The sequence below is a fragment of the Pelodiscus sinensis genome, chromosome 1, assembly GCF_052426305.1.
Source record: "Pelodiscus sinensis isolate ZL-2025 chromosome 1, ASM5242630v1, whole genome shotgun sequence".
Classification (NCBI taxonomy): domain Eukaryota; kingdom Metazoa; phylum Chordata; order Testudines; family Trionychidae; genus Pelodiscus; species Pelodiscus sinensis.
The window spans coordinates 209,889,918-209,917,383 of NC_143052.1; the positions used below are offsets into that span (position 1 = coordinate 209,889,918).

Genomic DNA, 27,466 nt, shown 5'->3' on the forward strand with positions numbered 1-27,466 from the left:
TGATGGACCTATCCTCCATGATTGTTTCTAGTTCTTTTTTGACCCTTGTTAAAGTCCTGGTCTTCACAACCTCCTCTGGCAAGGAGTTCAAGAATCTTTATTATGGATTTAGATAATGGTATAGAGCAGTGGTCCCCAATCTTTTTACACCCAAGATCGCTATTTAAATGTCAGGACAAGCCAAGTTCTACCCCATCCCTTCTCCAAGACCCCACCCCTTTCCACCCTCTCCAATCCCCTCCTCTCCATCACATGCTCTCCTCAGCCCATATTCACTCTCACTGGGTTGAGACAGGAGGTGCGGGCTCTGGGGTGGGAATGAGGGATTTGGGTGTGGGAAAGGGTGAGAGGTGCAGGACGAGGTGGAGAAGGGGATCCTGGCTCGGGGAGAAGGCTCCAGTCTGGAGAGTGCTGGGTCAGGTGGAGATTTAGGGTGCTGGAGCAAGCCACAGGTTTGTGGATGTGGGGGTGCAGGAGTTTCGGTTGGGGTATATGATGGGCTCTGGGAACAGGTTTGCAGTGTGTGGATGGTGCAGGAGTGCTACAGCACAAGACTGGGGATGTGGGTGGTGCAGGAGTTTGGGGATGTGAGGGCAAGGGGCTCAGGTGTATGATGAGCTCAGGGTTGGGGTTTGTAGGATTGCAGGAGTATTATGATGCTGCAGCCAGATGCGAGCTTGGTCCCAGCTGGGGGCTTGTTGGCCAGGTTTCATTTTTAAATAAAATATTATGTCTAACACAAAATATTCCAGCACGGTCTTATTTATGGGAAGCGTTGAAAACCTGTTTTGTGTCAGGGACCACTGACCCACAGAAAAATCAGTTGGAGAGTGAGATGCAAAAACACCCCTCCAAAGCCCCCCAAGCCTCACTGATGTGGCCCCAACTGAGACCCCTTATTCTCCTGGCACTCCAGCCCATGGGAGAAGGGAAAAAGGGTAGGTAGGACTGAGGTTCAAGGCCTCAAGCCAGATTAACTCTTCTGGGTTCCAGGGTTAATGGAATTTGTGGGCCCCTCTACACTCTGAGGTGGAGCCAAAAATGAGGGATCCAGTGTGCAAGACAGGGTTGCCAGTGAGTGGGATAGGGATGGGGGTGCAGAATCTGGGTGGAAAATAATGTACAGGAAAAAGCTAGGGGTAGGTCTCTGGCCAGGAAAGAGGAGAGGGGGCAGGGTGATGGTGGGAGTCTGGCCAGGAGGCAGGAGCAGGATGCTGGTGGGGGTCTGCCCAGTGAGGGCAGGGTGATGGTGGGGGTCTGGTTGGGGGGAAGGGCTAGGGTGATAGCGGGAGTCTGGCCACGGGCAGCTCGTTGGGGCAGCTGCCTCTCTTTGCTCCACCCCAGCTGGAGTGTGGCACAGCTTCCGGGGGCAGAATGCCATAGCCAACAGGCTGGGCAGCCGCTCCTCTTTGCTCCAGCACAGCTGGAGCGTGGAACAGCCTAGCTGGAGCAGAGAAGAGCAGCTGCCCAGCCAGATGGCCATGGCGTTCAGCCCGCTAAGGCTGCATCACGCTCCACGTGGGCTGGAGCAAAGAGGAGCGGCTGCCCAACCAGCTAGAGCACGGCGCAGCCTCAGCAGGCTGAACGCCATGGTCAACTGGCAGCCCCTCTTTGATCCAGCCCAGCAGGCTGAGGCATTCAGCCCTCCAACATTCCCCATCAGTTCCCATGAAGGGGAACTAAAGATCAACCTATGGAGACTCCAAGATCAACTGTGATCGACCGGTTGGTGACCATGGGTATAGAGAGTACACTAATAAAGTTTGTGGGCAATACCATGCTGGGAGAAGCTGCAAGTGCTTTAGAAACTGGAATTCAAAATAATCTGGACAAACTGGAGAAATGTTCTGAAGCAAACACATTGAAATTCAAAAAAAACAAAGGCAAAGTTCCCCACTTAGGAATGAACAATCATTTGTACACATACAAAATGGGAAATTACTGTCTAGGAAGGAGTATGGCATAAAGTGATCTGGGGGTTATAATGAATGTCAAGCTAAATGAGTCAACAGTGTAACACTGTTGCCCCCCGTCCCGCCCCAAAAAAGCAAACATAATTTTGGGATGCATTAATGGGAGTGTTGCACACAAGACAGGAGAAGTAATTCTTCCACTCGACTCTGTGCTAATAATGCCTCAACTGCAGTACTGTGTATCTGGGCACCACATTTCAGGAAAGTCCATAGAAGAGCAACCAAATTATTATGGGCCTAAAAAAGAAGACCCATGAGGATTTGTTCAGTTTGGAGAAAAAAACATGGGGGGCATTATAACAGTTTTAAAATATGTAAAAGTGCCTTATAAGAACGAGGGAGAAAAATTGTTCTTGACTTCTGCAGATAGGACAAGAAGCAATGGGCTTAAATTTCAGCAAGGGTGGGTTAAGTTGGAAAAACAGTCTAACTGACAGGGTTGTTAAGCACTGGAATACATTTCTTAGGGAGGCTGTGAAATTACCACCATTGGAGGTTTTTAAGAGCAGGTTAGACACCCCTCAGGAATAGTCTGGATAATATAGTCCTGCAGGAGACTGAACTAGATGACCTACTGAGGTCCCTATGATTCTATGACTCTGTAGTACCAGCTTGAAAGTTAATAGATAAAATGGTACAATCCAACTTCCTTTCAATCTTCTTAACATTCTATTATGGGAGGACAGATCCTTGTTATAATCTTTTAGCAAAAATATTAAGAGTTCCAACTTCCTCCAAGCCATAAAACTTCTTTACCACTGCTTCCATTTTTTCCTCCTAATCTGATAAAGAAGGTACCTCCTCCAAGGGAGCAAATGATTTTTTAGAGCACTCTTCAGTGAGGAAATTGATGCTGGTAAGAGAGCCCCAGATATCTCTCTTCGCATAAGGGAGCTCATAACTATTTACTTGACACACTTCATAGTTTACATAGGCCAAGCTTATTTCAAATATGAAGTGATCCTTGTATCTCTCCATTACTTCACACAAGCTCGTGTGCCATTCTCACATCCCCCATTTAAATCTTCCTTGAGAGAGGTTCTGGGTATTTCCCATTTCCTCACCTAGCAGAGTCTCACCATTTCCCCCTCCATGTATCAACAGACCACTGTGTACCTCATTGCCATTTCTGCTAATGTCCCCCTCTTCTCCCATAGCAGGGGCTCTTTGTACCATCTGTCACCCAATGAAGGTTCTGTGTACCTCCTGAACAAAAGAGTCATACATTTTCCATCCATGGTAGGAACTAAGGAAATCTTCATAACTCCCTTCCTATATTGGGGGGGCTGTGCCTCCCCTTCCTTTTTTCTCCATACGAGGACTCTCCAATCTTCCCTTCACAGAACTCCAGATGTATCCCATTCTTCCCCCTCCCCATGCCAGGGGCTGCGTGAATGCTCCCATTCCTTTCTCTCCCCATTCTTCCAAACCCTGCCCCCTCCCTCCCGCAATATTCTTCTTCTTTCTTTCTGGGAGAGATATATTATTCAGAGTGTCATGGACAGAGAGATAAGACAAAACCATTGCTTTCAATCTGGACAGCTGCAGAGGTGCTCAGGGCTGTGGCTGCACTAACCAGCTGGAAGGGTCTTTGTAGGTCTCTTTTTCCAATTTCCTCCAAAAGCAACAGCTTTCTGCACACTGATGGCTGAAACGCTCCCTAATATTTTAGAATAGATTGGTAGAGGACTGCATGGATACAAAGTCTGTATCTACATCCAATCTGTGACCTCCAAAAATGGTCCACAGATTTGCAGGCTTTTAGTGATTGGATGCCATATTCCAAAGTTATCCTATTACATATTCAATAATAGACAGACAAAGAAATGCTGTTAAGTTGAAAGTAAGGCCTTCATAAGCTTGACAAATTAAAAAACTTTGGCAAGACAATAAAATGAAAAAAAAATAAAGTATATACATAGTCATGTCATATTTTCTATAAAAGAGTTTAAAAATAAAACCTTTGTTGCAGAAAATTTACACGTAACTTGGTAAACTTTGAACTTTTCCTCTGGAAAGAGAGCTGTGACAGTGCCCCTTTCTGTGTGGATTAGGAAAAACTTTAAGAGATGTCAGAAAAAACAGTAAAGAAAAAGAAAGGTCTCCCAAGAAAAGCTCAGGCTCCTGCACCTCTCTTAGGCTAAGTGAAAACTGGTGAATCTGTGTGCATATGCAGCAGTAACTGTGTCTCTGTTGATTTTCCACCTGTCTGATACACAAGGGAGGAAGGATCCATTACTATGAATTACTAGAGCTGCCTAGTCTGTAACTTTAAGAACAACAAGTAATCCTGTAGCACGTCAGAGACTAACAAAAATATATAGAATCCATCAACGCATCTGATGAAGTGGATTTTACCACTGAAAGCTCATAGTTTTATATATTTTTGTTAGTCTCTAAGGTACCTTAGGACTACTCGTTGTTCCTAGGAAAAAGGTCTTCATTGCAACATTTCTGAGAAGATATACCTTTTCATTAGGGATTAAAGACAGCAACAAAACTGCAAGATTTCTAATAAAGTCAGATTTTACAGTCCTTATTCGTGAGCACTTACTGAGAAGTAACTCCACACAAGTCAACATGACTATTAATGTGACTAACAATACAACTAATCCACACTGCTGAGCTATCTAGTCCACACAAAGTATAAGAATACAACCATGTTGCACTGAAAGAGTAACTCCCACACCAGGTAGACAGACAAATGATAACTGAACAGTAAGCATGGATGCTGCAGCATCACAAGCAGCAATTTGGTTTAACTACAGAAATCCAACCATGCCCAGACCCATGGATTTTGAGTTTCGGTGGCTAGCCCAATTGCCATGAACGTGGCAATGACCACACTACTATTTTTAGCATGCTAGATTGAATCTGTCTACCCAGGCTGGGAGGTTCATTCCTAAATGCACTGTAGACATACCCTAACTACCACTCCCCTCCCCCAACACAGATACCTGAAGAACAGATTCCCTAATGTGATTCTACTAAGGACTAATGTGCATTAATTTTACTCACTCTTCCTCTTGATGCTTTCTGGATAAATGAGGTGTAGATACTTACCTAACCAAGTTGCAATGAGAACAGAGTCAATTCCATCTATGGGCTCACAAATTCGAGCCACCACAGGATGAATTTGTTGCGACAGATAGTACTGTGTATCAACAATAAGATTTTCTTGTTTTTTCAGTTGTTCTGGAGCATATGCTCTCTGGCTGGCACTCAGATTTGACCCATCCTAAGAAAGGGGACATACACAAAACAAACCAAGAGAAACAAATCAGTTATATGTGGGTTGGAGTTGGGGTTAGACTGTACAACATCATAAAACTAAGGGAATTTTTGGAAAAGAAAAAAAAGGACGTACAGTGGATTCCTTCCTTCAGTTATTTTATTTCATATCCGTACAAACTCAAGAAGTCTGAAGAAATCGGTTACACTTTTGTTGCTGACGTTAGCTAATGAATTCAGAACATAAATCCAGCTCATATTATTACAGTTTGTGTGTGCAAATAAGTAACAGTAGCCAGAGTAAACAATCCCATCTGTCAATTCAGAAATGCACAGTGAAAATATACTGTTACAATCAGCCCACTTAAAAGTATGTGGAGGGCAAACATTTTGGGATCACCTTATATTAAAACAACATTATCAGCTTATAGCAATTGTTAGAACTGCTTCCTAAGGGTTGTGGGATCTTGCCCATCAATTCCCTGAGGGAGTCGAAATCTGCTTTTCTGAAGTTCAGGGTCTGTATTTTGCTGCTCTCCTTTCTTCCTTTGGTCAGGAACCAGAACTTGACCATCTCATGATCACTGCTGCCCAGGTTGCCACCCACATCTACTTCCCCTACTAATTCCTCCCTTTTTGTGAGCAGCAGGTCAAGCTGGATGAGAGATACAATATGAAAGCAAGTGTTCCTTATAGTCTTGAGCACCAACCAATTGGTATGAAGGCTGGTTTCTTGGGTTGTCCATCTCCCCTAGTTGTGGAAGTACTGAACAGGGCTCCCCATCCCACCACTGATACGTCTCTACTGTTAAAATCACTGATGGAGCTAAGTGACAGAACGGAACACTTGCACTAACACGTCGGTTGATCCTCCATCAGGCTAAGTAGTTCCTCACTTGTAGAGAAACTGTCACCTTCTGTCCTGAGCCAAGCCTGGAAGCAGCAGAGAGATAGCCAAGCTTGATCAGTCACAACACTCCTGTGTGTCCCAGCAGCTGAACATACTTCCTTATTTTGATTCTTGAGGCACGCTGTGCATACGTTAAGAAGGGCTCCCCTGACCTGTCAGTACCAGGCATGTTTAGGTTACAAATCTGTCTAAAGGAAGATATGACCTGACTATCAATGAGTCCAATATGCCCATGCAAAATATACCCCCTGTATAAGGGCTAATGAATATTTTTGAGAGAGAGAGACAGACAGAGAGAGAGAGAGAGACCTGTAGACCTAACTACTGAAACAGACCAAAGGCTCTCTGGTTGCAAAATATCACTACTTTATAGGAATGATCCTGGGGGTAGCCAGCATGAGATACAGGAAGACTAGGATCACTTCTTGACTGAAGTAAGCAGCCAAGACCTTTGAGAACACCCTGGGGACCAAGTAGATGCTGAAGGGAAACACTCACTAGTGAAAACAATCCTGGCCTATAGTGAAGGGTAAGTATTTTCTGAGAAATGGATGTATCATGATTTAGAAATAGGCATCTTGGCTGAAAACCAAACCCCTTTCTCTGGTGCAGGAATGAATTATGGCTGCCAGAGTCACTATCCTGAATTTTTGAGCCTTTATGAGTTAAAATCAGTCTCCATTCTCCATCCTTCTTTGGCAAAGGGAAATAAATTGAGTAACATCCCTTTCCTTTAGGAGGAGGAGGAGGAGGAGGAACCAGCTCTATTGCTCCCATAAAGAGAGTTTACTTTTCTCAATAAAAACTCGTGAGAGGCATCCCTAAAAAGGGGAAAAGGAGGAAGGGGTGAAAGGAAGGGAATGATGTAAAATGGATTCTGACTCACCTATAATAATTAGGAACAAAAGGAAAATGAACAATAATATTTGTCCCTTTCTAGATGGAAATGATAGAACTGCCTTTTCTGCATTGGCAAATGCATTCATTATACATTCTTCTTTTGTATTTGGGAGAAAAGCCAGATATATTTATATCATATGGTGATGATATAACATTTAACCAATCCATCAGTAGCTAAGAAGGATGTCAAACAGCAGCTACTTTTTAAATCAGCAAGTCCAAATAATTTGCATCCGAGTTTTGGGGTTTTTTTTAAGCCAGCCTGTGAGGTGTCTGGATCAGTGGTTCTCAAACTGTGGTTCAGGGCCACCTTCCAAGCTTGAGCTCCACAACCCCTCTTTCCCCATGTAGCTGCTCCAGCCTCACCTTCCCTCCCCACCCCGTGAGATTGGAGCACCAGCATCGGCTTCCCGCTTGGGGATGAAGAAAAAGCTCACTGAGCAATCAGGCTTGCAGGAAAGAAGTGCTCCTCCTCCCCCATCAGGGGAAACAGCAGTGTGCGGGCTAATGGGAGCAGTGGGAGGCCGTGCCTGAGAGCAGCACAGGGTGTGAAGGCAAGTAAGTGCCCCCTCATCCCCAGACCCCAGCACCCACATGCCCCCATCAAGACCCCACACCTCCAGCCAGACATCTTATCCCCAGAATGCTCCTGCACCCTCCACCCGACCAGACACCATGTCCCCAGCCCGCTCCTTAACCCTCCCCCCGGCCAGACACCTTACCCCAGCCTGCTCCTGCATCTATCCTTGCTCCTGCAACCTCCCTCCTAGCTACACACTGCACCTTCCCCTTGCTCTTGCCTCTTCCCCCTGGCCAGACACCCTACTCCCAGCCTGCTCCTGCACCCTACCTCCCATCCAGAGCTCACACCCTCACTCCCACCTGCACTCCATCTCCCATCCAGATCCTTCATCCCCATCCCTCTCGCTGACAGCCCTGTCCTGCACACTGAACCCCACCCCCCAGTTTTGTGCCAACCCCAGAGCGGGGGGATGGGTCCACAAAATCCACTACTCCTACTATCCCAGAAGAGTAAATCTGGCCTATGGGAAGCCCTGAACCTCAGTCCTCCCTGTCCCTTCCCCTTCCCTAATGGGGCTGGAATGCCAGAGGAGTGAAATATCTCAGTTGGTGGCATATCAGCACATTTGCTTTTCACTTGTTTGGTCCCCAACTGATTTTTCTGTGGGTCAGTGGCCCCTGACCCAAAAAAGGTTGCCGACCCCAGTCATAAATAAAGAAAACATGGGAACTATTTGTGTTGGACATAAATTAATATTTTACTTTATTTAAAATGAAGTTTGATAAACTAACATGAGAAAGTTAAAGCACTTAGTCTGTTTAATAATTTAAATAAATATTTCCTTTCTTACTGGTTCTCCCAAGCTGCAGCACAAGCAAAATTGCTCAGGTGAAATTATGCAATTAACAGCAAGTTTCTGTTAGCAATTGGTGGTCCAACAGAAAGGTCTGCATTGAGCCAGGTGGGCCATGTACCAAAATGTTTGAGAACCACTGATCTAAATGGTTAATTTTGATTTTCAATAAGTGATGAACACTAGAAAAAATCCTTAGGACAGGAAGAAAGAAAATGTCATGTCAATAGTTAAAAAGGGTAAGCAGGATGACAAAGGTAACTACAGGCCTGTCAGCCTGACTTTGATCCCAGGCAAAACAATGGAAACACTGATTTGGGATTATAATAAAGAATTAAAGAACAGTAATATAATTAATGCCAATCAACACAGATTTACAGAAAATATGCTGTTTAATTTGGTATCTTTTTGGTTGAGATTACAGTTTTGGTTGATATAGTGTTAAGGTAACAGTGTTACTATAATATAGTTAGACTTTGGTATGGCATTTGGACTTAGGTCATATGACATCCTGATTAAGAAACCAGAACGATACATAAATTGACAAAAGCACATGTTACATGGATAAAAACTGGCTAACGGAGAGGTCCTTTGTATGTAATTTTACACAGGAAATTGTGCATGTATATTTCTCATGGGGTCTGCAGGAATGGTTCTTGGCCCAATTCCCCATGACAAAAAACCACCACTAATAAAGTCTTAAGATAATAGAAAGACTGGGGGAGCAGTACAAAATTAAGAGAACAGCTCACTAATACAAAATGCTCTGGATCACAAACTGAGAACATGAAAAGAATATTCCTTTCAATAGGGCCAACTTTAGAGTCACAGATGTAGAAACCAATATTGCAGACCATACTTACAGGATGAGGACTATTCTGGGAAGCAGTCATTCTGAAAAAGACTTAGAGTTATGGTGAAAACTCCTGTGTCTGTAAGATCTCAGTGAAACTCACTGGCCAAAAAACTAATATCTTTGCATGTATAAACAGAGGAATATCCAGGGTTATATTAATCTCTGAGTTCAGCACTGTTGCTACCACTACTGAATGCTATGTCCAGTCTTGGCGTCTACATGTCAAGGACACTGAAAAAATCAGAGAGGATTCAGAGAAAAGGGAGAAGAATGAGTAAAAAACTGGACAACATGCTTTATAATGAAAACATTCAAGAGGCTTAATCTGTTTAGTCCACTAAAGAGAAGATATGGAGGGACTTGGCGGTTTTGTACGTTCCTACGCATAGAATGGAAATTTTATAGTTGAGAGCTCTTCAATCTTCAGTAGAAAAGGGTATACGAGATCAAACAGGTAGAAGTTGAAGCTAGACATTTAGTCTAGAAAGATTGTGGAAATTGTGAACAGTCTAGGTAATTAACCACTGGAACAGCTCATCTAGGATTATCCATTTTTTAAAATTTTTAAATCAAGAATGAATGATTTTCTAAAAGACTGCTCTGGTTCAAAATGGAATTACTGTCCTGACTTGGAGGCAAGTCTAGGTGATCAATGGTCCCTACTGGTCCTATACTACATAAATCTGTGTCAAATTTAGGGCATACATTACTTAACAGCTTTCTTTGAAAATAGAGTATAATGCCATTCAAAGGTCTGAGGGAGTTTTATTTTCACTCAAAAGTTCATGAACAGTATGAAGTCATAACCAAGACTTTTTTTTTTTTTTACCTGGCAGATAATGTAAGACACAGTATCTCCTGCTTTCACCTTTCGGCCTCCTTGAGAGTTTATCCACAAGGCAACGTGAACATGTGGCAAGCTTTTTTTGTCAGGATAATCTTGAGGATCTTTTGTCAATGCCTAAGAGGTCAATGGAGAAACAAAATAAAGCATATTTGGAAATACCACAAATTAAATCCTGAACAAATCACTGAAGTTAAACACAAAGAGAAGATTATACAATAGTTGTCTTCATCCTTCTACTGCTCACAAAAAAAAATTGAAATAGGGCATTAATACTGAGCAAAAAAATTCAGAAATATGAATGCTTAAAAGACATATTTATCAGTCTTACATGATCCCTAATTATTACTATTTGAAAAAAAGCCTGGAATTTTATATATTATTTTCTGAAAATCTAATGTAGGAAAACCTTAACTGGAGCCACAATAAAAAAAAATAAAATAAACCAGCACTATAAAAGGTAGAATAATTTAAAATTTGATTAAATTCAAGAATGAAATACTATGCACAGTTCAAGAATGCAGTGTGATTATATTTCCCCCAAAATCTGGAGTAATAAAGCACAATTCTAAAATATCTGACAGTTTTATTTATTTAACAAACTTTGTAACAGAAGTAGTAAAAGTTGACCAGGATTTCAATATTTCTATAGACATGACTCCTAGAATTTTAGAATAAATAATTTTTCCTCTACATTCCATAATTACTTTACTTGATTTTTTTCAAAATCTTTTGCCCCTTTCTCTACACCTACAACTTTACCAACATAATTTTTAAACTAATATTTATTTCAATGGCTATAAAACACAAGCGCATGGAGGACTTAACACAGGCGAGATCTCCATTAGAGTTCATTTTTAACAGAAAAGTGTCTAAAAGTGAACTGAAATGGTTGTAGTTATACTAGTCCTCAAGAAAAGACAGACAAGGTAGTAAATAGTGAACAGCAGTCAGTGAACTACAAAATAGTTGACTCCACAAGCACTGACATGAATGTGTGTAATTTTCATTACTACTTAGTTTACATTTTCTTGAGGACCAGAGAGTTGCCCAATAGAAAGGAGGCACTATCTATTGCAGCAAAGCTGGGAGAGATGAGAGTTTTCATAAGCCTCCACTGGGAAGAGAGAAGTTTTATTAACAAAGAAAGGAAAACAGATTAATTGATGGTTCCCAAAGTGGAAGGCAAAAAAAGAGCACCTTTCTGCAGCCCTCCTACAAGTAGAACATTTTGGCTCAAATTCAGGGACAAGTCTTAGAAGGGGCATCAGAATTAATTTCAGCTCTTGTATCTGTGCCTTAGAGCAGGAGAACCCAACAATTTGTACTGGGGTTCTGGACGTACTTTATAGTCAAAATAACTTTTTGATTCTTTTCCGCTGTACTCTTCAGCTTATGTTCCATGATTAAAATAATTACAATTAAGGCCTGGGAATCCGCTGTGGCAAAGAAAGTATATTCTATCATTCCACTCTTAGAGATGGCCTCACAGACCAAAAAAACCAAAAACAAACAAACCATATTTGTGACTCTAAAGAAGTGACACACACACTCATTTAGCAACATACTTCAGCAAATGCCTAACTTTAAACATGAGTAGTCTCACTGCCTTTCTTACTTAGATAGTAAACTCTTTAGGGCACAGACCATCTTTTTGTTGGATGTTTGTATAACACCTAACACAGTGGGGTTGTGGGCCATTGCTGAGGCTCCTAGGGAGTATGGCAGTTGAAATAATAACAGGATTACTCTCACGTTTCAAGTCTGGCATACTGCTTATGTCCTTTGCTGAACTGAGGCCCAAGTGCTATTGCCAGGGCAAATGAAAGAAAAAAAAGTCAGACTGATAAACCTAAAATAAAGAATCACAGTAACAGTAGAAGAAGAATAGATCTATTCTCTTCTGACATAGCCCAATCAGAGAGGTGGTCTGGTATCAATATTTTCAGGAACCATAATTTTTTCCCCCAGGACTAGTTTTGGATCACTAATCACAAAGATGAACTAGAATCCCTAGTAATATCATAATAAATGCATAAAGAAATCATTAATGACCTTGCATCCCTTGCCCGAGTTTGGTAAAACAGAATGTAAACAAGATATATATGCTAACGCATCACTAACCACAAAAGGTTTTTGACAACACTTTTAGGGGGGAAAAAGAAACCTGAAAATTTTAGCAACAGCTGATTGATTGATATATTTACCTTGTTGATTTCAAATTGATTTATTGGGACTCTGCCATTTATCACATTTTCTCCAATTTCTATTAGCCGTCTTTGAATGTTTTCCACAATTGTGTCTCGAGACTGGTCAGAAAGAATCTGACCAATTACATAGCTGTAAAAAAGGAAAGACAGACAAAACTTTAAAATACAGAGGGTATTTTAGTCTTTCAAAACCCCATAGTAAATTTCTCTCCCCCTCTTTGTAACCTCTAAAAACTACCAAAAAAATGGAGGCCAAAGTTTCTCTCTAAATTAACACTTTTCCCATGATCTCTCACATTTTAATTAAGATACTTCAAATTTGAATTATTTAATCTTGAAACTATTTTACATTATTGAGCCATTTCTAATGTATCCTCTTAGTGGGGTTTTCCATTTACCCCTCCCAAACAGGTATCCAAAACCACAGAAAATTTGAATTTAAAGTCTGCTGTCTTTAACTTTCTGCCTTTTTCTGGAAAAATGTATACAGAGGATCTGCCAGCTGCAACACTGACAAACATCTGTATAACTTTAATTACTATTACATTCTTAACTTGAACAAATGTATTTCTATTATGATGCACCTTTACTTAGAAAATACAAACAGTTAAGAATAATCAGCTATTGTACAGTGTATACATACAAAGAGAGAGATGTCTATGTATGCGTATCTTTGGAGCAATATCTTAAACTAATATTTTTAAAGAGACTGTATGCCATACAAATTGATTCAGCCCTAAGATGACCACTTCTCTGTATTCTTCCTTTAGTACTAATTATATACTTTCTGTAATAGTTGAGTGCAAGAGAGGCTTCATGTAATGCTGCACATACTAAATGCCAATAAATCAAATAATCATTGATATCACATATTTTAACAAATAAAACCATCTACATGAATGGCAGAAGCATTTCAGGACAGTGACTACATCTTCTATTCTGAGTGCTTCTGCAAATTTAAAATGGATTCTTTAAAGCTGGAATTTGCTAATAGGCACCATCATACTCCCTATGCCTCCTTCAAAAATATCCATCAGTTAGAACCTGTACACTTGGCAATCAACAAGTGTGAGAGAGGCATAAGAAACATCCAGCAGTTCACATTTTAATGAAGGTTGTGCATTTTTAAGAGTCATACAGCACGAGATGAAAAAGAAAGTCAATATTAAAAGCAAAAAACTCACTTTCCAGTTTCTTTTGCAAGGTCACACCAGTCTCTTCGTACTATGTCCAATCCTTTCAGTTCCTGTTTGGTAACGTATTTCCCATCTCCTGTTGGCTCCACAGTCAGAGCAGCATATTTCTTCTTCTTTAACAGTAGCAGGGACTTGAATACTCCATCAATATCGATCTCCAACAGTTTGTACAGCTTGTTCACTTCACTTTTAATCTGTAAATGTATCATCATTAAACCAAATGCAACATCTCAGTAATTATGAACACCTATTACCTTCAAGGAAACATACATCAGGCTGAAGTTTCACAGATACTGTACGTTTATGCTTAGATAGTTTGTAGATTGGACAGATGCTTTCAGTATGGTAGTACTCATTAGACCAATGACTAGAAACAGACAGAAGAAGTCCAACCCCATGTAGATGCCTACAGTGTTATAGATGCATTCCAGCACAAGTTTGGGGGGGGGCATGGAGGATGAGGTTTCAAGCAAGCAGCCCATGCTTGGTTGTCATTTTAGGGGGTGGGTGCTTTTCTCACACACACACACACACACACACACACACACACACACACACACACACACTCACACACACACACGCTTTCACAGAATAACCTGAACTCTTCTGGGAAAATACCCCTTGCCCATTTCTCTCCAGTTTCTAGAACTGGGCTCTGTCTTATCTGACTACAAAAGTTGAGGTAAGGCTTGGGTTGCCATCTTTTTGTTGGGCAAGAGATGAAATTCCCCTTTTCTCTCTTACATCCCTTCAAAGAAAAAAAAATCTAAGTACACACAAATGTATTTAGCTTAGAAAAAAAAGTTTGGTTCTCAGTTCCCATGGTGGCTGGTGAAAAGCTTTCCTTCTTTCCTCACACCATTTCTTTTTTCATTTATTTCACAATGAAGCATTGCATCATTCGCTCCTTCCAAATCTGTCTGTTTTCCCCTATCTCCTTATTTCTCATTTATTATCCTGTCCCTCTACCTCTTCACCCACCTTCTGAACTTGTTTCTTCCTTCTCCTCTCTTCATTCAGTCTTACAGAAGTTAGATATGGACAGAAACTATTTGATCACCTGGGCCACAGCCATGCAAAGGTAGGATTATTTCTAGAATTTCTTTCACAGCTTTCCAGTCTAGTTTTAAATGTTTTGAGATTGCTCTTGAACTAACAATTTCCATTGGACTTCAAAAAAGATTGATAACAGACATGAAGAATTATCTAACATGTAGGTAGTAACAGAATGAAATTAAGCAAGGAAAAGTATATGCTGAAGAGAGCAAGGAAATTTTCTTAATAATGAGTTCTTTTAACCAGCGTAATCTTTTCTGGCAAGTGGCCAAAGCTAGGCACAGACTTGTAAATACAGAATGCTACATGGATGAGAAATAGGGTACGTCTAGACTACATGCCTCTGTCGCCAGAGGCATGTAGATTAGGCTACCAGACATAGTAAAATGAAGCGGCGATATAAATAATCACCGCTTCATTTAAATTTACATAGTCTGGATGCGCGGGTGTCGACATCAAAGGTATTTGTCGACCACCCAGGTAAACCTCATCCCAGGAGGCTTACCTGGGTGGTCGACAAATACCTTTGATGTCGCCACCCGCACGTCCAGACTATCGCGCTGAGCCGACAAGCAGCCATGTAAATTTAAATGAAGCAGCGATTATTTAAATCGCCGCTTAATTTTACTATGTCTGGTAGTCTAATCTACATGCCTCTGGCGACAGAGGCATGTAGTCTAGACGAACCCATAGACTAGTTAGCCTTACACTGATTAAAGGTATTAGTATCGCATATTGGTTATTAAGACACAGAAATTTTCTTCCTGATAATTTTCTTCTTTGCTATCAGTATTTCCCACAATTCTGGATATCCAAGCTGCTCCTTCTTCTCTCTGTAGCTCAGAGAGGCAGACCAGCATTTTGATGCTGCACAGTGTCCCATGCACCTTTCAGGTCCCACTTTCTTCCAGATAAATTGTTTTTAAGCTGTAAAACTTTCCCAATAATAAACACATATCTATGGATAGCAGACCAGGGAAGATAGTCATATGGTAACAATTCCATTTAATATCTGATCTTTGACTCAATCAGTGTTCCCGCTAAGCTGCCCAGCAGCACAGCTTCACAGATGATTAATAAGCTTTCCCCCAATTCCTCTCCTGCCCCCAGTCAGCAGCTCAGGGCTCCATGCATGGAGCTGACTGACTGGGCAGGGCTGATGAATCAACTGCGAAGCTGTGCTGCTGCACAACTTAGAGGGAACACTGCTCATAACCCATCCAAGGTGGATAGAACTTCGAGACGGTGCAGCAGAAAGAAAATCATTGCTAAGAAACTTTCCATTCTGCAGTCCATCCTGTCCCACCGTTCTAGACACCTGGAAAGTAAACAGTGAACACATGAAAAGAGGATTACGAAGGTCCCATTTTGGGAAGGAGAGAGCTTTTCACCAATCTGGTTAATCAGACTGCTTGAAGGAATCTGACTACTTGAGGACTATTTGCGATGGACGCAAAGGACCCTGCAAATGGAACTGTATTAAAGACATACATCCAATGAACAATGATACAGGGCTGAAGGCCTGTCTATGTCTTCTTGAAGGAAGTACAGGATGGCTGGAATTCCCAGACTTCTGGGATTGCATTGTTCCCTTGGCACCATGTAGGGCAGTGTTTTTTAAACTTTTTAAGATCAAGGAACATCAAACAATTTTTTTTTTTTGGAACACCAAGGATTTTTTTTGTTGAGAGGAAAAAAAGGGGGGGGGGGTAGGAGAAAGCTATTGAACAAAATAACACAGTTTAAGGAACACTGATGTATGGAATCTGGGTCCAGTTTCAGCTTTATCAGATTTGAAAACCCAGGTCTCCTTGGCCAACAATGAGTTATCAGCATCATCATGAAGAATTCCCTAGTAGTCCAGAAAATAAAGGTACTGGTTCTTCCCTAATGTTAGAAATGGTAGCTACACAAAGTAGATTCAGGGCCAAATGTGCAATAAGACATGGATCTGAGGTCTGCTTCCATTCTGAACAATTTTGGCCTCTGCACCTGTAAGATTCATGAACATGTTGGTTGAAAGAACTCTGCAGCAAGGGGAGGAGAGAGATAGAGGGGACCGGGAACAAGCTGGGAATCAGCTGATTTCTGGCTCATGCCCAGTCCCAGGATGCTGCACCTCTGCTTTTTATAAACATATTAAAAAGCTGGCCAGCTTCCCTCCCACTCTTAGTACATTTAAAAGGCTGAAGCGCAGCGGCGGGAACCCAGCACGAGACAGGAATCAGCTGTCCCACCTTGTGCCAGATCACACATGCTGCACTTCAGCCTTTCAAATATATTAAGAGACGGCCAGCTCTTCAAACATTTAAAAGACAGAGCCACAGCAGGGTTAGCTTCTGGGGCTGAGAGCTAACCCTGCTGCAGCTACCCCGCTTATCGGCTAATCGATGGAAATTCCATCGACTAGTCAATTAGCTGATTAAACTAAATATAACACCTCAAAATCTTCCCTATTGGGTCCCAATCCCCAAGACGGGAAGGGAAACTTGTTGTTGGAGCCCTTCTGGCAAGCTTTGGGGTAGACAGGAAAGAGCTGATTAGAAGCCTTGCTTCTTTCCTCCTCAGGATCCAGTTTATCATTGGGGAGAGAATTGTGGCCACTTTGTCTCCTGTGATTTACCCCTGATCTGAATGGTCAGGGTCCTCCACACTGTTTGAGGCTCTCTGCTTTGCACTGGGACTCCTGCTTCTTTTCTTCCCCATTGGGGTCATGGCCTTCTCAGAAGTACAGTGATCCCACCTGCCTGTCTGATTCTCAGCCCTGGGACGTAAGAGAATTAAGGATAGATTCTGTCCACAATTTACCATCTGTGAAGCCTAGAAAGCGTCCTTACACATAACACAACACTTGGATTTGGCCCAGTACTTTTTTGGCTTCTCTGCCATGACTGTAAGGAGCTGAGGACATGGGACATGCTGCTGTGGAAGCTCAGGGAAGATTAAGTCCCCAAAGGGATAAGCAGCCCAAGGAGGAGGAAGAATGACAAGGAGGGAGAAGACTGTCCAAAAAACTGGAGAGAAAAGTTAAACTAGGAAGAGAAATGGTCACAGTATAATAAACCATCTGCTGCTTTGTGGTCAGAGAATCTGGCAGCAAGCAGGAGCAATGATAATATGGCCAGTCCATATCATGCCACCTCCATGAGTCACAGAAAGAAGAGAGCAGCCCACATGACCGGAATAGTGGGAGACACTGGGTTGCAGAAAAATCATGACCATATACACAGAATAAATATCCTCAATCTGCCTCATTCCCAACTATACCACTTTTTGTTTTTTACAAGTCAGTTTGTATCCTTTTCCTTTTCAAAGATGCTAGTCCTCACTTGGGTCCTCCCTTATTTTCATGTTCCCTCTGCTCCAATCTCCTCATGCTATCTCCTTAGTATCCCCATTTCTTTTTTCAAATATCTTCTTGAAAGTACACATGCTGAGGAAATCCATCTGCCCTCTCTCTCATCATTAGCAATGCAAAAATCCTTCATATTCTGAACTGATCCCTATATTTTATCTTGCATTTGTTAGCAATATGACATCTTACCAAATCTCTGTAAATCATCATGTTAATTAACATCTTTATTTTTTTATTGTAGTAGTGCCTACAATATAGTAGGTAGTATCCACACACACACAATAAAAGGACAACAAATTGTTGCTTTGTGTCAAAATACACATAATAAAAATGTAATTGTGTCTGCATTACCACCTGTAAGTTATGATTTTTCTCTGCCTTCATGTTAATTCTATTCTGTTTAGCAAATATTCAAATGGAGTCACAATAATTTAAGAATGGTAAAGCTATTCATTACACTCCAACTACTTACCTAAATTCATTTTTTGAAAAAAAAAATTGAAATATAACATCCCTTTAAAATAAAATGCAAGGTATACACTTCAACAAATGACCCATCTAGGACAACCAAACCTTTTCTCACTAAACTTCTCTTGCTCAAAAATTCTTGTAACTGCCATGTATGAAATCTACGAGAAACATTTTTTTCCTTCAAAAATTCCCTTACCTTGTTTCCCAGCTTGAAAACTTCTTCTAGGTTGGTGCTATTTGTATTTATCATAATGGAATCTGTATCTCCATAAATCACGTCAAGGTTCATCTAAATAAAATAAGCAGCTTTAAACAGAAGAACTACAAAACCAACTTAATTCTTATCTTACATTATCTAGTCTCTGGAAAGGATAAGAAGGTAAAAATAAACAAGCATGATGTCATGCTAAGGGTCTGCTACAGACCACCTAAACAGGAAAAAGAGGTAGGTGAGGCTTTTTTTTAAACCAACAAAATTATCCAAAGCACAGGACTTGGTGGAAATGGAGGACTTTAATTACCCAGATATCTAGTGGGAAAGTAGCAGCACACAGACTATCCAATATCTTCTATGAATGTACTGGAGACCACTTTTTATTTAAAAAGTTACAGAAAGATACTACAGGAAATCTGATTTTGAAGAGTAGGGAGGAACAGGTTCTGAATTTGGAAGTGGAAGGCAGGTTAGGAGAAAGTGATCATGAAACAGCAGAGGTTATGATTCTCTATAATGGTAGGGAGAAAAAACACAATAAAGATAATGTATTTAAAGAACACATAAAGGGTAGAAAAGAAAACACTCTACAAATACATTAGAAACAAGAGGAACACCAGGGACAGAGTAGGCCCATTGTACAATAAGTGGGCAAAAACAGTAACAGGAAGTGTTGGCATCACAGAAATGTGCAATGACTTAATTTCAGTTTTCACCAAAACATTAATAGTGACTAGAAGTCTAGAATAGTGGATAAAAACTTCAAAGGGGTAGCTGAGTTAGTCTGTAACTGGATTTTTTAAAATAGTGGATGTCAGTGAAAATGAGGTAGGATCAGAGACTAAAATAAGATAAGAACATGTTAAAAATTATTTAGATAAGTTAAACATCTTCAAGTCACCAGGGCCTGATGAAACACATACTAGAATACTAGCTGACTGAAGAGATATCTGAGACACAAATGGCTCTCACAATGTTGTATGCAATCAACATGCACCTCACTTCACCTGCCCTTGCTTTACATTTGTGTTGCTTCTGTAACACCAGTACGAAAAAACCCCAAAAAACATGTGGATGAAAAAAAAGCAGAATCTGGCAACCCTGCACATGGGCAACAGTAAACAAAAAATCTCATGGGCCACACATAGAACCTGAATAACAACATAAGAATGACCATACTGGGTCAGACCAAAGATTTATCTAGCTCACAATCCTGTCTTCCAACAGTGGCCAATGCTTGGTGCCCCCAAGGAAATAAATAAGAAACGGTAGTCATTGAATGATACCTTTCCTGTCATCCATTTCCAGCTTCTGACAAACAGAGGCTAAGAACACCATTCCTACCCATTCTGGATAATAAGGGTCAATGGACCTATCTTCCACGAAGATGATCTTTTTTGAGCCCTATTTAATTCCTGGTATTCACAACATCCTATGTCAAGGAGTTCCACATGTTACCTGTGTACTGCATGAAGAAATACCTGTGAAGCTGTGCTTCCTTAAAGGGAACAATAGTCTCAGGTAAACAGGATGACATTCACTAAGGACAAATGCAAAGTACTCCACTTAAGAAGGAACAATCAGTTTCACACAGAATGGGAAATGACTATCTAGGAAGGAGTACTGCAGAAAGGGGACTAGGGGACATAGTGGACCACAAGATAAATAGGAGTCAACAGAGTAACATTGTTGCCAAAAATAAATAAATAAATAAATAAATAAATAAATAGAATGTGATTCTGAGATGCAACAACAGGAGTTTTGTGAGCAAGACATGGGAAGTCATTCTTCTGCTCTATTCTGAATGGTCTAAACAGTGAATGGCCATGAAAGCAGGGGACTGGACTCAACCTCTCGAGGTCCCTTCCAGTCCTACTATTCTATGATTCTGCACTGATTAGGCCTTATTTGCAGTATTGTGTCTAGTTCTGGATATCACATTTCAAGAAAAATGTGAAGAAATTGGAGAAAGTCCAGAGAAGAGCAACAAAAATGATTAAAGGTCTAGAAGACATGACCTATGAGGGAAAACTGAAAGAATTGGATGTTTAGTCTGGAAAAGAGAAGATTGAGAGGGGCACATGATAGTAGTTTTCAAGTATCTAAAAGGGTGTTACAAGGAGGAGGGAGAAAAATTGTTCTCCTTGACCTCTGATAATAGGACAAGAAGCAATGGGGCTTAAATTGCATCAAGAGAGGTTTAGATTGGACATTAGGAAAAATTTCCTAACTCTCAGGGTGGCTAAAACTTTGAAATAAATTGCCTAGGGAGGCTGTGGAATCTCCATCACTGTAAATATTTAAGAGAAGGTTGGATATACATCTATCAGGGATGATCTAGATGGTTCCTGACGTAAGAGCAGGGGACTGGACTTGACGACTTCCCGAGCACCCTTCCAGTTCTAATAGTCTATTATTCTACTATCAACTGTCAGTTTGGTTGGTTAAGAGAAGAGAGAAAAGACCATGAGACTGTCAGACACATTCAGACTATTTCAGACAAGGTGTGTTTGCCTATAGCCAACATCTTTGAAGGGTGACATGTCCTGGAGAACCCATCTGCAACTATCACAAAACAAAGCATCTGTATCATATAAAAGAAGTGACTCTTGTCTGAAAAATTTCAAGGGAACCCATCACCAACATATTTGCCTGAGTGATACAGTAATTAAGAACCACGGTAGATTCTTCTTTCTTCACCTCTTTCAGATTTAGCATCTGGCTTACTATTCTCTCTCTTCCACCTTTTTTTGTTTGTTTTGGTTTTTGTTTGTTTAAGAAAGCTTTGGCCAAAAGGTAACTCTTTAAATGTTCTCTGAAAGGACTTAGGCTTTGATTCAGTTGTCCTATTTTGTGTAGCCCTTATTGGCCAATAGGTTTGGCAGTGAATGTATTTTTCCTTTTGGATAAAGATCTAACTAGAGTGTTCGTTTGTTTTGAATTTCCAGAATGAACAACTGTACCTGGAGATAAACACAGAAGCTTCTTCTCATGCAAAGCACATTAGCCTGCCTCTTTAGCAGGGGAAAAAACCAACCATGGGACCACACTGAATTATATCCAGGTCAAAACTCACAAGAATAGAAGATAGTCATAATTTCCCAGCAAGGTGACTAAAAGGAGGCAACTATTACCATTACTGCTATCCAGATATTCAGGATTAACAGTAAGTCCAGATACTATCACCTTGACAAAGATCAGATGTACGTAGTGGTGGGAGAGGTCAGTACAGTTAAACAAATCCATATTAAATTCCAAATAGCATATAATTAACGTATAATAGAATAAAAAGGGAGCCAAAATTATAGTAAAACACTAGAACAGACTGTAACAGGCCTATGAGTAAACTCTAATTAGCACTGTTGCTAATTTGCTTGAAACACTCTCACACAGGCTTCAAGCAGGGGCTAGGTCTCATTGGCGTTAAGAAAAAATAGCTATAATCCATTACATTTGTAATGGAAGGATTACATTTGTAAAGTAGGCATACGAAGAAGTGATTTCAAGTTTGTTTGGGTTACAATTTTCTTAGAATAAAAAATGTCATTGAGTGTACTACATAAGAGTTGTCGTATAATGAAAATGTTCGGCATTACCTTCTGCACCATCTCCTTAGTATGCATCAAAATCTGAAATAAAAAATGATCACAGATTAATTAATGTAAGATATAAATTACAAGTTAACATATGAGAACATGTCAGTTAATTCCAAATGCTTATGGCTTTCAAAATATGAAGCTAACTATTTGTCTCTTCTGGTAATACATATAGCCACCCCAATAATCATAATAAGAACAAAAATCATTGACTCATCTAGTATTAATTGGTGCTTGCTAGGGATGTTAAATATCAGTTAACTGAACAGTTGAGTAACCTCATGAATTCTTATCAGTTAGTCGACTACTCTATAGTACCCATGGGTGGGGCCAGCAGCCAGTATGGTCCAGCCCCACTTGCAAGGAGCCCCCTGACACTCCTTGCTGCTACCTCTGTATCAGAGGCAGCAGTATGAGCTGGTCTGTGAGGGAAGACAGTTTAAAAACCATCTCCCCTTGCAGACCAGCTGCATGTTGCCCCATGCTGCTGCCTGTGATAAGAGGCAGCAGTGTGGGGTGGCAGCAGCCCCTATCTGGGGGCTCCCGTCCCATGTGTCTGTGCTCCCGGACCCGGCATGAGCCAGAACTGAGCCAAGCTGCTTGCCAGCCTAGCTCCTAATACACGTTAAATGCAGAGCCACAGTAGAGGTTGGTCCCAGACCCGGCACAAGCCAGGACTGAGCTAGGTTGCTGACCAGCCTGCTAATAAAATGTATGCGTGTGTGTGTAGTCTATAGCATTAACCTATAAGCTTTTGCTTATCAGTTAAACAACTACACTATTACATCTCTAACGCTTGCTTACATTTAATTGGAGATTCTTTGAGATGCACGGTCCTAATGTGAATTGCATACACAGGTGCCCACACACTCCATGCATCTGAGTCCAAAGATTTATACCAAATAGTGTCTGCTGGTCCTCAGCTGTATAGTTGCTCTCCTCATACGGTAAACCCAGGGCAGTAAGCACCGCACAGGCCGATGCCTTTCCAGTTCCTCCTCTTCCCACAAATTAGAAAAGATCTAAAGCAGACAGGAAGGATGGTGGCCAATGGAATGCAGAGAGGGAACAGGGATGTAAAAATCTTGTTTAATTAGTCAACAGGTTAAATGTTAAGTTTAATCAGATAACTGATTAAACGGGGCAGGGAGGGATATTCCAGCCCAGTGGGCTAAAATGGCCCCCTTGCTCACCACAGCCAGGCTAGAGTGGCTCTCATGCCGTGGTTAGAGGCTGCTTCAGCCCCAGGGGGCTGCTCGCCCTCAGCCTGTGCGTGATGGGAGTCAGTAGGCTTGTACGAGGTAGAGTGGGAGAGGAGGGCTGCTGGGCTGGGAGTCCAGCTACCCCCAGGTCTGGAGCAGCTCTCCACACGTGGTTGGGGAGGCTGCTCCCAGGTACCTGTTAACCAGTTACCAATTCACATCTCTAATAGGCACCACACATCTCAAAGAACCTCCAATTACAGGTAATTAGCTTGCATTTTTTCTGAGTTTGTGGGTGACTGGTAAGAAGTATTCACACAGAAGGAGGTTGGGGGGGGGGGGTGCAAGAATGCAGTTGTAATACTGCTGTCTTCACAGCTGCAACTGCATAAGAGGCCTGAAGTAAGGTATAATGATTATTTAAAAGCAACGGAAAGGGCCTGAGATCATTGCCTCACCAATGTCCAATATAATTACTTTAGCAATGTAATTATTGTTGCATAAATAAAGATAGAGTTGCCTTCTGTAAGAGAATGGAAGGCACTGATTGCTGACAGACAGACTCAGAATGAGCTAAAAGTCCTGACATCTTGTGGGATAGAAGAAAGTCCAGTCCAATTCTGGGCCCCACACTACAAAAAGGATGTGGACGCATTGGAGAGGGTCCAGCAGAGGGCAACCAAAATGATTAAGGGGCTGGAGCACTTGACCTATGAGAAAAGGCTGAGGGATCTGGGCTTATTTAGTCTGCAGAAGAGAAGAGTGAGGGGGGATTTGATAGCAGCCTTCAGCTTCCTGAAGGGAGGTACCCAAGAGGATGGAGAGAGGCTGTCCTCAGTGGTGACAGATGGCAGAACAAGGAGCAATGGTCTCACGTTACAGTGGGGAAGGTCTAGATTGGATATTGGGAAAAACTAGTTCACTAGGAGGGCGGTGAAGCACTGGAATGGGTTCTCTAGGGAGGTAGTAAAAACCTCTAGGGATGGAGATTCTAAGTCTTGGCTTGACAAAGCCCTGGCTGAGATGATTCAATTGGGGTTGGTCCTGCCTAGAGCAGGAGGCTGGACTTGATGACCTTCTGAGGTCTCTTCCAGCTCTATGGTTCTATGATTCTATGATTGGGATAAGTGGCTGACTGGAGTGTGTGGGTGTTTGTGTTTGTGGGTTCTGGGCTTGTGTTTGTCTGTTTGTTTGGAGTTTTAAGTGCTGAGCTGTTTGTTTGTTTTGAAAGACCGTGTGCCCAGGCTGGTAGTTGTAAGCTGTGAGCCTTAATTAGGATTTGAAATCTAAAACTCTCTGCTCATTGGTTGAGCTGTAGCCAGAGGGAGGAGCTATCAGGAAGGTCAGAGCTTTATAAACCCTGCGAGGGGGCGACCAGGGCGATTGCTAACAGAAGGGAGTTTTGAGAGGGGAGTTTAGACAGGATGCTTAGAGGGCGCTAGTTACTTTGATGTAAATGAAGCTGCAATTATTTTAATCGCGCTCCATTTTCCTATGTCTAGTAAACTCATCTACATGGCTCCGTCGACGGAGCCATGTAGTCTAGACATACCCTTAAATAAAAACTCTGTCTATAATCAAATTTATTTATAGGAGAAAATGCAGACAGAAGCCCAGCAACAGAGTGGGGGCTATCCTGTTTATTGCGTCAAGTGTAACATGTATGATTACCTGCCTGGTGAGTGGGTGGCATATGTGTGCACCCAGTGCAAGGAGCAACTGACCTTCAGAGACCAAATTCGGGCTTTGGAAGCCAGGGTGGCTGACCTGGAGGAGCTTGTACGTTGATGAGGCTTTCCGGGACACTGTAGTACCGTCCCGCCTCCAGTCTGACAGCCCCAGTGCTGTTAAGGAGGATGAAAGGCTCAGGGGAAGAGAGCAGTCACTGAGAACAGAGGGAAACCATCCCATAGTTGTGACCCTCCTTCCAAAGGATGTTATGGTATCCTCTCGCACTGAGGATACCTTTCCGGGGGAGGGAACGTCAGCTGTTAGAAAGAGGCAGGTGTTAGTAGTGGGTGATTCGATCATTAGAAACATAGATAGTTGGGTTTGTGATGACTGGGAGAACCATATGGTGACTTGCCTGCCTGGTGCGAAGGTTGTGGATCTCTCGAGGCATCTAGATAGATTTATGTGTAGTGCTGGGGAAGAGCCAATGGTTGTGGTACATGTAGGTACCAATGACATGGGGAAGGGTAGGAGAGATATCCTGGAGGCCAAATTTAGGCTGCTAGGAAAGAGACTGAAATCCAGGACCTCTATGGTGGCATTCTCAGAAATGCTTCCTATTCCACATGCAGGGCCAGGTAGGCAGACAGATCTTCAAGTCTCAATACATGGATGAGACAATAGTGTAGGGAGGAGGGGTTTAGATTTATTAGGAACTGGGGACACTTTTGGGAGAGGGGGAGCCTACACAAGAAGGATGGGCTCCACCTAAACCAAGGTGGAGACAGACTGCTAGCACTAAACATTAAAAAAGGTCGTAGAGCAGTTTTTAAACTAGAGATGGGGGAAAGCCGATTGGTGTGGACGAGCACATGGATTGGACCAAGACTTCCCTTAGAGGAAAATCCATAGATGGAGATTGTCTAGGTTTTAGTCAGAAAGAGAGGAGGCGATAAAGTATGGGCCAGATCAGACAAGAAACAATCACATGTACAAGAATCTAATACATCAGGGAAGAGCAGACAAATAAACAGTGGCAATTTTTTAAAGTGCTTCTACACAAATATTAGAAGTCTAAATAATAAGATGAGTGAACTAGGGTACCTACTATTAAAGGAGGAGAGTGACATAATAGGCATCACAGAAACCTGGTGGAATGAGGACAATCAGTGGGACACAATATAAAATATATCAGAAGGACAGAATAGGTCATGCGGGTGGCAGAGTGGCACTATGTGTGAAAGATAATGTAGAATCAAAGGAAGTAAAAATCTTAAATGAATCAACATGTTCCATAAAATCACTATGGATAGTAATTCCATACTCTAATAAGCATATAGCAGTAAGGACCATGCAGTATGCAGCAGCAGTCAAAAAAGCAAATCGGACGCTAGGAATTATTAAAAAAGGGATAGAAAATAAGACAAAGGATATCTTACTGCCACTATATAAAACTATAGTACGAGCACATCTTGAATACTGTGAACAGATGTGGTATCCTCACCTCAAAAAAGATATTTTGGAATTAGAAAAGGTTCAGAAAAGAGCAACTAAAATGATTAGGGATTTGGAACGGGTCCCACATGAGGAGAGGCTAAAGAGACTGGGACTTTTCAGTTTAGAAAAGAGGAGACTGAGGGGGCATATACTAGAGGTATATAAAATCACAAGTGGTGTGGAGATGGTGAATAAAGAAAAGTTATTTACTTGTTCCCATAGTATAAGAACTAGAGGACACCAAATGAAATTAATGGGTAGCAGGTTTAAAACTTATTAAGTTCTTCTTCACACAGTGCAGTCAACCTGTGGAACTCCTTGCCAAAGGAGGCTGTGATGGCTAAGACTATAACGGAGTTTAAAAAAGAGGTAGAGAAATTCATGGAGGTTAGCTCCATAAAAGGCTATTAGCCAGGTGGTAAGGAATGGTGCCCCGGCCTCTGTTTGCCAAAGACTGGAGAAGGATGGCAGGAGCCAAATTGCTTTATTCATGGTCTTCGGTTCACCCCCTCTGAGGCACCTGGCACTGGCCACTGTTGGCAGACAGGATATTGGGCTAGACGGACCTTTGGTCTGACCAGTATGGCCATTCTTATGTTCTTATGATGAAAGGAACACGTCTGAACATGCAGGAACTTCAGGTTCCTAAACTTTTTTTATTTCATACCTCTTTCTTACCTAGACAAATTGGAGGATTGGGCCAAAAGAAATCTGATGAGGTTCAACAAGGACAAATGAAGAGTCCTGCACTTGGGACAGAAGAATCTCAAGCACTGCTACAGGCTGGAGATCAACTGGCTAAGCAGTAATTCTTCAGAAAAGGACTTGGGAATTACAGTGGATGAGAAGCTGGATATGAGTCAACTGTGTGCCTTTGTAGCCAAGAAAGCTAATGGCATATTAAGCTG

At 41.7% G+C, this 27,466-nt stretch overlaps 1 protein-coding gene across 3 annotated transcripts in view; it reads right to left on the reverse strand.

The window, feature by feature from the left end:
- POLA1 (DNA polymerase alpha 1, catalytic subunit) overlaps positions 1 to 27,466 on the reverse strand; it is a 315,435-nt gene that overhangs the window by 175,604 nt on the left and 112,365 nt on the right. For all 3 annotated transcript variants that reach the window (XM_075913285.2, XM_075913286.2, XM_075913287.2), the window contains exons 27-32: positions 22,189 to 22,221; positions 18,575 to 18,667; positions 13,485 to 13,690; positions 12,298 to 12,430; positions 10,076 to 10,207; positions 5,037 to 5,211 (exon numbers count right to left, since the gene is read on the reverse strand). In XM_075913285.2, the coding sequence (XP_075769400.2) occupies positions 5,037 to 5,211; positions 10,076 to 10,207; positions 12,298 to 12,430; positions 13,485 to 13,690; positions 18,575 to 18,667; positions 22,189 to 22,221 (772 nt within the window). The remainder of the gene's footprint in view (positions 1 to 5,036; positions 5,212 to 10,075; positions 10,208 to 12,297; positions 12,431 to 13,484; positions 13,691 to 18,574; positions 18,668 to 22,188; positions 22,222 to 27,466) is intronic.